The sequence below is a fragment of the Impatiens glandulifera genome, chromosome 7, assembly GCF_907164915.1.
Source record: "Impatiens glandulifera chromosome 7, dImpGla2.1, whole genome shotgun sequence".
Taxonomy (NCBI): domain Eukaryota; kingdom Viridiplantae; phylum Streptophyta; class Magnoliopsida; order Ericales; family Balsaminaceae; genus Impatiens; species Impatiens glandulifera.
Genome location: NC_061868.1, coordinates 33,436,450 through 33,448,617, shown reverse-complemented (window position 1 = coordinate 33,448,617; position 12,168 = coordinate 33,436,450). Strand labels below are relative to the sequence as shown.

At 30.9% G+C, this 12,168-nt stretch overlaps 1 protein-coding gene across 1 annotated transcript; it reads left to right on the top strand.

The window, feature by feature from the left end:
* Positions 1–2,394: 2,394 nt before the first annotated feature.
* On the top strand, positions 2,395–5,914 carry LOC124945411 (CRS2-associated factor 2, chloroplastic). The gene is made up of 6 exons (XM_047485840.1): positions 2,395–3,177; positions 3,290–3,417; positions 3,496–3,721; positions 4,323–4,450; positions 4,972–5,116; positions 5,446–5,914. Exons 1-6 carry the CDS (start codon positions 2,511–2,513, stop codon positions 5,838–5,840), a joined length of 1,689 nt encoding a protein of 562 aa, XP_047341796.1. The 5' UTR covers positions 2,395–2,510; the 3' UTR covers positions 5,841–5,914.
* Positions 5,915–12,168: the final 6,254 nt, after the last annotated feature.

The following is a 12,168-nucleotide window of genomic DNA, read 5'->3' as shown; positions in this document are numbered from 1 at the left end:
CAAATCTTCCAATCCCGTGTCTTATACTATTTTTGTTTGTCATCATTTCCAATGTTCGATCTAGCCTAACAGCTCTGATATCAGTTGTTAGGTATGAATCCCCTAAATCTGACATGTTTAGTTGCTACCAGATTTCACTATAAAGAAAAAGAAATACAAAATTTTTAACTCATATTTTATCTCTCTAAAATTCCGTCTTACCCTATAAAATAATAATAAGGTAAACCAGTTAAGTAATAAAACATAAATAATTCTTGGTAATGTGTAGACTCCACAATTGAACACTTGAGCTTTTAAAGAAGTTTTTCGCACCATGGAAGACATTCATGGATTGATGGCATGGTTAAAAAAAACTCCAAAGCCATCTCTTATGGTTGTTTATTATGCAAAGCTAACAAGAAATTTTGTGGGTCTCTTCCAGCCAACCATCTTTACAATGCTATTGCATATGGTTTAAGCTTTTTTCTCTATAGAAAAGCTTTAATAAGAATCTGAGTCAGAAAGATTTACCATTATTAACATCTTAAGTTGTTTTAGAGGCATTGTTAGTTTCCCATATGATAATTCCCATGTTGGTTCTTGAATATGAGAAAGAAAGGAACTCAAGGATGACTAATCTCATTGGTTTTTCTGTTGATCCGACAATCTATTATATTTAATAAAATATAGTATAATAATATAATATTAATATTATGATAATATATATCATCATTATTAAATTATTATTATTTTGAAGGAACTGAGGCTTATTTGGAATTTTTCACACAATTCACTTTTTTTTTCAAATATTTTATTTTAATATTTGAATTGTATTTTATTTCTTTTTACTTATAATCAACCGATAAAGAAATTAGTATAATATAATATTAATATTATAATAATATATAATAATATGTTACCGATATATTATTTTATATTCTAATATATAATATTATCATTAAATAATTATTATTTTTTAAAAATTTCCTGGCTTATTTGTATAAAATACTGATTTTCCACACAATTTATTTTTTTTTTTCAAATAATTTAATTTTAACCTTTAACTTGTTTGGGTAAGATATATACGACTTCTTAGATATTTATGTAATTAGTTTTATTGACTTGTAATATATAAAATAAAATAAAATAAAATATAGGATTAGTTATATGATAAGTTTATTTCTTATTCAAGTTTATATTTTACTAAATATATTCTAAATTCAAGTTGAAAATAATGACTTTTCAAAGATTGTGTTAAATTCATCAATTAAATAAATAAAATATTTAGTATACAATTAAAAAAATAAAATATTTGTATGTACAAAATTTTTATCAAATTGCATTATATTATATATATATATAATTTTTTTTAAATGGTAAGTTTTTTAGTTGGTGAGTATTGTAATATTTTGGATTAGTATACAGCAGAATGCAAATGAGTTAAGTGGAACTCGACTCGTTAAGTATCTTTTTAAAATTTGAGCTCGAGCTTTACTTAACTATTTACTTATAAGTTCGATTCGACTCAAAAAAATTTAATAAAATTAAATTTTTAAATATTTAAGTAGAAAAAATATTTCTTTTAAATTTTAAGTTTTAATATTAAAATAATTAAAAATATATTATTTATTATCCTGCTCGAAAAAACTCGACAAATCTTCGAATAAGTATTTATATGAACTCGAAATCGACTAAACGAGTCGACTCAAACTCGACTCGAACTTGGTCAAAGTCAAACTTAATTCGAATTCTGATCGAAATAACTCGCGGCTCACGAGTAATTTGACTCATTTCGAGACCTATCATAACACTCGAAACGACATCGTTTGTGTCGTCGTAAAAAAAAAACTCTTTTTTCCTACTTCTGTTTAGGGATGGCAATTTGAAACCGCCCCGCGAAAACCGAACCGAATTGCCCCGTTTGGGATGGTTTTTCCCCGAAACCGAATGGGAATGGGGCGGGAATGATATTTGTGTCCCCCGCCCCGACCCGTCCCGATTTCACCCCGAATCTACCCCGAATCTGCCCCGAACACCATAAATATAATTAAATATATTAAATTATCAATATATTTATTTATTCACTATATTTTATAAGAGTAATAATGTTATTTCTTTATAATAATATAAATTTTAATATATTATAATATATTATATTAAAAAACTTGTTTATATAATTTTATTGTATAATTTTTATTTTATTTTAAATAAAAATAATTATTAACGGTGCCCCGCGGAATTCCTTGAAATCGAAAAAAACTGAACGAGGCGGGGATGGTATTAAAAAATTTCCCGAAATTAAAACGGTGCGGGAACGGTAAATGCATTCCCCGCCCCGAACCGACCCATTGCCATCCCTACTTCTGTTTGATTTTTCTCTCCGTTAAGCCACAGGATATGAAAAAAGGAGGTCCATAAGAACAAGTGAGAAGAAGAAGAAATAAGGCAAATTATTGGTCCATGTTCCATTTAATCTCAAGATAGGCATATGAAGTAGAGTTCTTGAGCTCAACATATCTTCTATAGCGATTATGGCTACATTACCACCATCTTTTAACCTCTTCTCTTCCCTCCCCTCAACTCCGCCGCCCAATGACTTCAAACCCAATTCTCAACCGCCTCCTCAATCTCCCATTCCCATTCCCAAATACCCTCCTCCTCTCAAATCCCGTAAACATACCCAACAATCAACCAAACCCACTTCCACTTCCACTTCCACCCCCTTCAACACTTTTCATAATCGCTCTAAATACTATAAACCCGTCCGAGAAGGTGTCATCTCATCGGACGGAGAACGTTCTGTCATCGTGGGTGAATCTGGTGTCTCCTATCTTCTTCCTGGTGCTCCTTTTGAGTTCCAATTTAGCTATTCAGAGACCCCAAAAGTGAAGCCTTTGGCAATTCGAGAGCCGGCTTTTTTGCCTTTTGCTCTTCCTGAGATGCCGAGACCGTGGACGGGTAAGGCCCCTTTGAAGAGTTCTAAAAAGAAGAAGAAAATTCCTCTTTTTGGGTCTCCTCAGAATGATATTCAGACAGAGGTGGAGGAAGGTGTGAGGCATTTTGAAATGCCTAGGCCATTTCAGCTGGGGAAGATTGAGAATAAGCCGAGGGAGAAGTTTCTTGGCAAACCATTGACAAAAGAGGAGATTCGAGAGCTTCTTAAGCCTCATATTTCTAGTAATCGACAGGTTAATTTGGGTAAGATTTAGCATTTTCCCTTTAATTGTCATATCACTAACTGATGGAATTTGAGGGTGACTTTGCAAACTTGACAGTTCAAATGGAGTATAATGTTGTTTTCTTTCTGTAGGTAGGGATGGATTGACACATAATATGTTGGAATTGATCCATACCCACTGGAGAAGACGACCTGTATGCAAAGTCAGGTGCTTAGGAGTTCCCACATTAGATATGAACAATGTCTGCCGTTGCCTTGAGGTTTATTTCTTTGTACTATAATGACTGAATGTGTGTATATTTTTGTCAAGGTGGATTCTAATTTATGTCATGTAACAGGAGAAAACTGGTGGCAAGATTATCCATAGAGTTGGTGCAACCGTTTATCTTTTTCGAGGTAGACATTATAATCTTGAAACTCGGCCAAGGTACCCAGTGATGCTCTGGAAACCAGCCACACCGGTTTACCCAAAGCTCATTCAAGAGGCCCCCGAAGGATTGACAAAAGCTGAAGCAGATGAATTACGTGAGAAAGGGAAGAAGCTTCTGCCTATTTGCAAACTAGGTATAAAATCAGTACTATCATCATGCAAGTTTTTTCTCAAATTATAATTAAGAGTTGGGTTTCTGTTCTCCTGGTTATGGGATTAGTTTGGTGAATGTGTTCGTCTGGAAGATTTTAAGTTTAGAGGTGTTCGATAATATGCTTTTTCATGTATGTTTTCTGAAATAATTGGGATTAAGCATATGAAAACCTACTAAATGCATTAATGTAGACGGACTTTGAAATGTATCCATAGTTCATTTAGACCCCTTTGAATAATTGCCAAAGTTTTAGTTGTAAGAGATTTTTTCCTTTTCGTTTGGTAAAACAAGTTTGGCTGTGTGGGATCACAGTTCTGGTGTGCCAAAAATTTGAGTGAAACATAAAATTGTCGTGTAACTACGCAATCTGATTTTAGGCTGAATAATTATGATATAGTTTTCCTGATAATTCTGTGCTTGTTTCTTGTATCATAAACACAATTTTATCTGGATAATTTTTTTTTTTGTCTTTTTAAATGTTTAACATTTGTATTAATAGAGTTGTGGCGGAATGACTTCTAATATTAAAAATTATTAATGTCCATACTAAGTTCCTTAATTGTTGTTCATTTCTGGTGCAGGAAAAAATGGTGTTTATGTTACTCTAGTAAAAGAAGTGAGGCATGCTTTTGAAGGATGTCCATTAGTTAAGATCAATTGCAATGGTATGCATGCAACTGATTACAAAAAGATTGGTGGTAAACTGAAGGTAATCATGTCAGCCATTCTATGACAAAATACTAAATAAACCATAAAAGTTTAATTTTGTTTATTCAATTGGCCGGCAGTTTTGTTCAACAAATTGTTACAAGTATCGAAGTATTCTGGTTCAGAATGAACACATTTGAGAAATATTTCCCCAATCTTTTGAGTTGTCCATTTACCTGTAACGACTTACTTTTTGACACAATTTGGTCACAATCATGATCCCATTGGAAAATTGCCTAAGTTGAAATTGAAACCATTTTATTATTATTATTATGGTCCAGATTATAGTGTGATTTTTGTTTATCCATTGGTATACAAATTATTCTCTGATATTATCCAAATTATAGTGTAATTTTTTGCTTCAACTGGTATAGAGATTTCAAATCATTTTTTGGATTATGATACATATTACTTTCTAGATCATGATTTTTGACAAACATAACAAATGTAGATTAATTTCTGAATTATGACATGAAAAAAGTTTGTTAACAAAACCAGCGCTTTGTTTTACTCTTGTGACAGGATCTTGTTCCATGTGTGCTCCTATCATTTGACGATGAACAGATACTAATGTGGAGAGGAGAAAAGTGGAAATCAATGTACTCTAAATATTCTTCAACTCAAAGCTCTTCCAGCTTTATCAATGGAAATGACTTAATGCACACAGGTACTGTAGAATGTTATCCATCTTCTATCGATCAAACGCTAGAGCAACATGGCCTAGATTCTATAATACGAATAGAATCTTTGGCTGCTCAATTCCCCCAAACTGAGTAAATGCATAGTTCTTAAATGGCAGAAAAACAAAATCCAGAGTTGTGTATATTATTTTTTGGATCATTATATAGATTATTGTGTGATTTTTGGCGTCATTTGTTATCTTGATTATATTTAGAATCATGTGATTCTTGGCAAACTTAACAAATATAGTTTTTTTCGAATCCATATAACGTGATAACAAATAGACTCAATTGTCTCCATTTTTACTGTGTCCAGGAAGCAAGGATATTAACAATGGCGAAAAAGACCATACAAGAATAGTAACAACTTCAAGTCCTAAAATGATGTCATTGTGGAAGCGGGCAATTGATTCAAACAGCGCATTGTTGCTTGATGATAAGACTGATATGAGCCCCGATGCCCTTTTAAAGAAGGTGGAAGAATTCGGATATTCAACACAAGCAACCGAGCACTCCTACCCGGCACTGCTTGTGTCCAATAAAAATGGAAATGAGAGTGTGGAATTGGACTCGGACACAGAAGATAACTCGAGTCTTGATGATGATGACGACGATGACGATGAGGAACATTATGATTATCTAAGTGACTCAAACTTACCCCTCGGTTCATTACCTATTGATTCAATTACATATCTGTCAAGTGAGGAATGAAAGTCGTGCCAAGTGGTTGACAATAATGTACAGTTGTGAATGTATTTATTTGTATTATCTAAACCTTATTTTGACCAATTTATATACGCAGGGGACGGTGATCTCCACCAGCTAATTATAAACATTATAAAAGTATGAAACTATTGAAAAAATAATGTCTCAATAACTCTTGACAAAGGTAAGTAGATTCTATCTGGTACTGTTGATAATTTTCTCGAAACTATAGGTAAATATTATATCAATACAGCTCAATGATAAAAAAAAAAAAAATAGTTATTTAATAAAATGAAGAATTTTTTTTTTTTAACGGTTTTCCAAAAAAAAATAAAGAAAAGTCTTCTCCTTTGTTTCGAGACATGTGAAATCACAAATACTTTAAAGTTTTATCGTCTTCCGTTTGTGATGAAGTGGTTACTAAAATAGCGAACTAGACAAAATTATCTAAATCACAATCATTGAATTTCAAAAGAACTAGTCGAGACAAGAACTCGAAGAACGCTAAAAAAGATAATGAAAGACTTTTAGAATTTTAGAGTGAGAAATGATAAGATGTTTTATGGAGAGAGATTAGAGTGAAGGAATATATTATATATATAATTAAAAATTAAACTCTAAAATCATTGTGAATTCTTTATTCCACGGTCAATAATCCAATCATCCAAAATCCAATAATTATCCCTGCTTGCCTTTTTTATTACATTGACATTTCATCTTCATTAAAATAATGCAAGTTACATTTACAATAACAATTAACAATATTTGATAATTACATCATTCAAGACATTAATGTTAACTATAACAATTAACAAATTTATTTTCATTTGGATTAAATTTCACTTTAATTCACATTGAATTTGGTGTGAATTTCATTTTGATTAAATTTACCTTAATTCATATTTAAATTTGGTATGAATTTCATTTGAATTAAATTTCACCATTAATTCATATTTAAATTTGGTGTGAATTCCATTTGACCAAATTATCATTTCCATTTAACTAATGAAATTAGTTTAATTCCAACAATCCATCACATTAATAGAAATTGAAATATAACCCGATGAAATGTTTAACAGTTGAATTCTATATAGGGTATGTATGTGTAAACATTTAATATTCTCTTATGAAAGTATATAACTTTATTAGCCGATTAGTAAATTCAATGTCCTTAAACTATTATGCCTTTTGTGTAAACGATTACACACTTTCACATAAAATTCTTCTTGATACATGTCAGTTCTCGTGATTGTGTTCATTTTTGGCAATGAACACTCGTCTGATTCAGTGAGAGGGTCTAAATTGAGTCGTGCAATTCTTTCGAAGTGATCCCACTTATCTCTCACATAGGTGATCTCTTTGTTCACAAAGAATCATTAAAATCTTATATTCTTATCCTTTCCCGAAATATTATTTTATCGTAGGATTTTTCACCTATAACACTCTACCAAGTTTAGTATAATTAGGCTGTCCCATTGAATCTAGTTTTTGCGATCTTCAGTAATCATAGGTTGCGTTTCCCTTCATACTAACTTATTGTAGGCTTAAGTCTCATTCCTTGTGAAGACTTTAATACTAACTCTCTATTTAATCATTTGGTTAACGAATCCGTAATATTATCTTTTGATTTTACGTAATCAATTGAAATAATTCTAGTAGAGAGTAACTATCTAACGATATTATGTCTACGACGTATATGTATAGACTTACCATTATACATGCGGCTCTTAGCTCGCCCGATCGCAAGTTGACTATCATAATGAATAAAAATTGCCGGTAAGGGCTTAGACCACATTGGAATATCTTCTAAGAATATATATAACCATTTAGCTTCTTCACCACACTTGTCAAGAGCTATAAATTCATATTCTATCGTGAATTTGAAAATAACAGTTTGTTTAGAAGATTTTCATTATATAACTGCACCTCTGAGTGTAAATACATATCCACTTGCTGACTTAGAATCTTTCATATTTAAAATCCATTTAGCATCGGTGTATCCTTCTATATCTGTAGGATGTCTCGTGTAGTGCAAACTATAATCACGAGTATCTCTTAAATATCTAAGTAATCGTACAATGAATTTTCAGTGTAATAAGTGTTTATTACCCGGATTACTCGTGTATCTACTTAGTTTACTTACTGCATAAGCTATGTCTGGTATTATACAACTCATTAAGTACATCAGACTCTCAATATTCGAGAATAATATAATTGAGAAATACTCTCTTCACATTTTTCTAGATAGATGTTGACTTCTTATCCAATGCAGAATCATCTTTTTTAAATTTTTAAAGGATCTTATCCACATAATATGATTGACTTAGAATTATCCCTTCTTATGTTCTAATCACTTTGATTCCAAGAATCACGTCAGCCAATCCCATACTTTTCATGTCAAAATTTTAATTCAACATATCTTTAGTGGATTTAACAATTTTATCATTACTTCCAATGATAAATATGTCATTTACACAAAGACATAAAATGATGTAACTATGTTTTGTGTCTTTAATATAAATACATTTGTCATATTCATTGATATTGAATCCACTTGAGATCATATCATGATCAAATTTCTCATGCCATTATTTTGGAGCTTGTTTTAAGACATACAAAGACTTAACCAATTTATAAACTTTATTTTCTTACCTTAGAGAAGAAAACCCTTGAGGTTGATCTATGTAAATTTTTTCTTCCAAGTCTCCCTTTAAGAAATTTGTTTTTACATTCATTTGATGAACTTCTAGATTGCGCAAAGAAGCAATCACAAGAATCAATTGAATAAAAGTTATTCTCGTAACTGTAGAATATGTATCAAAATAACGAAGACCTTCTCATTGGCGGTATCCTTTACCACCCGTCTTGCCTTATATTTATCAATTGATCCAACAACTTTCATTTTTCTTTTAAAAACCCACTAACAACCTAGTGGTTAATTTCCCGGAGGTATATCCATTAGTTCTCACGTATGGTTTTGCAAGATAAATTCTATATCACTATTAATTGCCTCATTATACGTTTGAGGTTCACTATCCATCATGAAAGTAATAAAATCTTAACCAAATAATTTTTCCGTTCTAGCTCGTTTACTTCGTCTAAGTTTAATATCAACTTCATTTTCTTTTTCTTATTCATTTAGTTCAAGAAATATTTTTGGAGAACATTGTTCTTCATTAGACTTACATGAAGTACATGTTCAAAGAATGATGCATTTCTCAATTCCATTATCGTATTATTATGAATATCTTGAATGTCCGATTAAACACAAGAAAACGATAATCACTATTGTTATGTGCATATCCAATAAATATATAATCAACAATTTTAGTCCAACTTTTATCTTTGTAGGTAATTGTACGACTATCTTAGCTAGACACTCCCACATTCTTTATGAATTGATATTTTTTTATGCCATAACTCACATTGACTCTTATCTAGCTTCTTTTGTGAAACTTTATTTAAAAGATAATTAGTCGTTAAAACATAATAGAAGTGAATTCATCATTTATTTTAATGTTTTATTTTTCCTCTCAGCCATACCGTTTTGTTGAGGAGAATAAGGTGTTGTCGTCTCATGTTCAAGACATGGCTCAACAAAAGGTGATTCACATTCACCTCCTCTATCACTTCTTAACACCTTAATCTTTTTACCAAGTTGGTTTTCAACCTCAATTTTATGGATATTGAATTTCTCTATATCTTCATCTTTACTTTTAAGAATATACACATAATTATTTTGTGTTACCATCAATAAAAGTAATGAATTATTTGCCTCCACAACGTGTTGGTGTTTATTTTAAATCACACACGTCTATATGAATTAAATCAAGTGGTCTATTATTTCTTTTAACGTTTCGAAATGGTGATCTCGTCCATTTCGCTTCAACACAAATTTTACACTTGTGTTTTTTATTTATTTCGAATGTAAGTATACTCTTCAGTTTTATTAATCGATGCAATCGAATCATAATTAATATGATCTAGTCTACCATGCCAAAAAATGGAAGACTCCAACAAGTAAATAGAAGAGTTATTCTTTTCATTCATACTTGACTTATCTTTCATTATATTGAGCTTAAAGAGCCTATCAGTAGCCTAACCTTCACCCATAAACATTTCACATTTGGATAAAATAATTTTATTCGACTCAATCACAATTCTAAAACCATGCTTACTTAAAAGAGAACCAGATATCAAAATTTTCTGAATTTCCGAAACATACAACACATTAGTCAAAGTTATGTCTTTCCTTGAAGACAACCTTAACACCACTTTTCCTTCACCTTGTATGTCGAAAGTGACATAATTCCCCATGAATAACTTTCACCGTTCTTCACTCCTTCGAGTCTTGCAATACTTCTTTATTGGAGCAATTGCAGCTTCTGTGTCAACCCATCATTCTAGTGGATTATGTTGGCTTTGACTATTAGATATTTCTAAGAACAGCTGTGAAGATATATATGAAACTCTGGAAAATAGATATTTGCTAAAGAGAAAAAAATTTGAGAATCTTAAGTGTTGTATATTCAACATTTACAAACAATCCTTATATAAGAGTAATTAGCCTAGAAACCCTAAATTACTTATACATACAGTCCCAAGCCCATTAATAATTAAATAAACTCTAATTGTATAAAAGACAATAAAGACCCACCATTTTTAATTTTCTGACAATCAATGCTTAAACTCACAATGGATTAGACCCCACCAAGTTAACCTCAGATATCACCGCACATAGATATATGTCCGACAATCCTTGAGTAAGTTAACATATCAAACTCTTCTCGGCCTTTTGCAATCGAAAGATCTATGGACATGCGACTGCAATTAAAACACTTTCCCGCGAACTTCTAGAAATTTCGCCTTTAGAATTAAGGTTTCAGTTTTTGAAAAAGAATTATGTTTATTCTTGTCTTTACCATGTTCCACCACATTTGTTTTAACATATGTTGACTAAAATATTTCTTTTAGCCGTTTTTATTTTTCTCTTTAATGCGTAGACGAATCAACATTTTTTTTTACGTTCATCCTATTTCACTTGTTTTTGCATTGCTAATGAGGTGACTGTGATTTAGAACATGATTGACATTATGCGGATGATGCCTAAATCAATCGTCGATTGATATCAAAATGTTCAAAATAAGAAAAAATCAATAGTCATGAGTTCTAAAGATCGAGTCAACAATTTTTATTATTATTTTGGAAGTTCTATCAATTCCCCGTAATTAGCATCTCAGTCCTCAAAAACATTTCCGCCATAGAAATTTTCATCCATCTTTATTTACTTTGTATATTTCTTCTATAGAAAATCATAGTCTAAATATTTACAAACAGAAGATTTATACATTTTTTATGAACCCTCGTCTAATTTTAACTGATTTTAATTTATTGGATATTTGGAATATTTTTCAATCTCAAAACCTACTTCATAAAATCACTTGTTTAAAATCTCAAAACAAACAAGGCCGACAAATGTTTGTAGAAGAGAAAAGATAAAGACAACGGGCTAAGTATTGTCGTCAGATGGGCCTAATCTATATTGGGGTTGTTTGGTTTGAAGATCCTATCAAAAGATTAGAGAAAAAACATCTAAATTAATTAATTAATTAATTTTTTTTGGTAACAAACACTAGAACAAATGATGTTGTGAGTTGTGACTATAAATCCAGCCTTCAGCTATTGAATTAAACTAGCATTTAGCCCGTGCATTTGCACGAGTAATAATATAAAAATCGTGAAAAAAAATTACGAATAACATTTTTTATTTTATTTTTAACTGTTTTAAGTTTATGGGTGAGTCAACCCACAATCCGACCCAAATATTCATTTACTCAACATCATTATATATTACATTATATATTAGTTAGTTAAAAAGTTGAACTTATATTAATATTAAAACGTCCCGCGTTTATCAAATTTGGTGTTGAATTTAAAATATAAAGTCTTTGTAGCCTAGTTGGTTAAAGAGTTGTACTTGTTTTGTTAGGTTGCAAGTTCGAAACATATCTCTAGCATTTTTAATTTTATTTTTAACCGTTTTAAATTTAAAAACGGGTCAACCCACAATCCGACCCAAGTATCCAAATTAACCACAGCTCTCGACCCGGCAATCCGGACACTTTAAAAATTAAGCATCATTATATATATATAGATTAGTTAGTTAAAAAGTTGAACTTATATTAATATTAAAACGTCCCGCGTTTATCAAATTTGGTGTTGAATTTAAAATATAAAGTCTTTGTAGCCTAGTTGGTTAAAGAGTTGTACTTGTTTTGTTAGGTTGCAAGTTCGAAACATATCTCTAGCATTTTTAATTTTATTTTTAACCGTT

Coding starts and splice junctions, on each gene's coding strand:
- LOC124945411 (XM_047485840.1), top strand. CDS start 2,511: ATGGCTACATTACCACCATCTTTTAACCTCTTCTCTTCCCTCCCCTCA. Junction 3,178..3,289: donor TAATCGACAGGTTAATTTGG/GTAAGATTTAGC, acceptor TTCTTTCTGTAG/GTAGGGATGGATTGACACAT. Junction 5,117..5,445: donor AAATGACTTAATGCACACAG/GTACTGTAGAAT, acceptor TACTGTGTCCAG/GAAGCAAGGATATTAACAAT.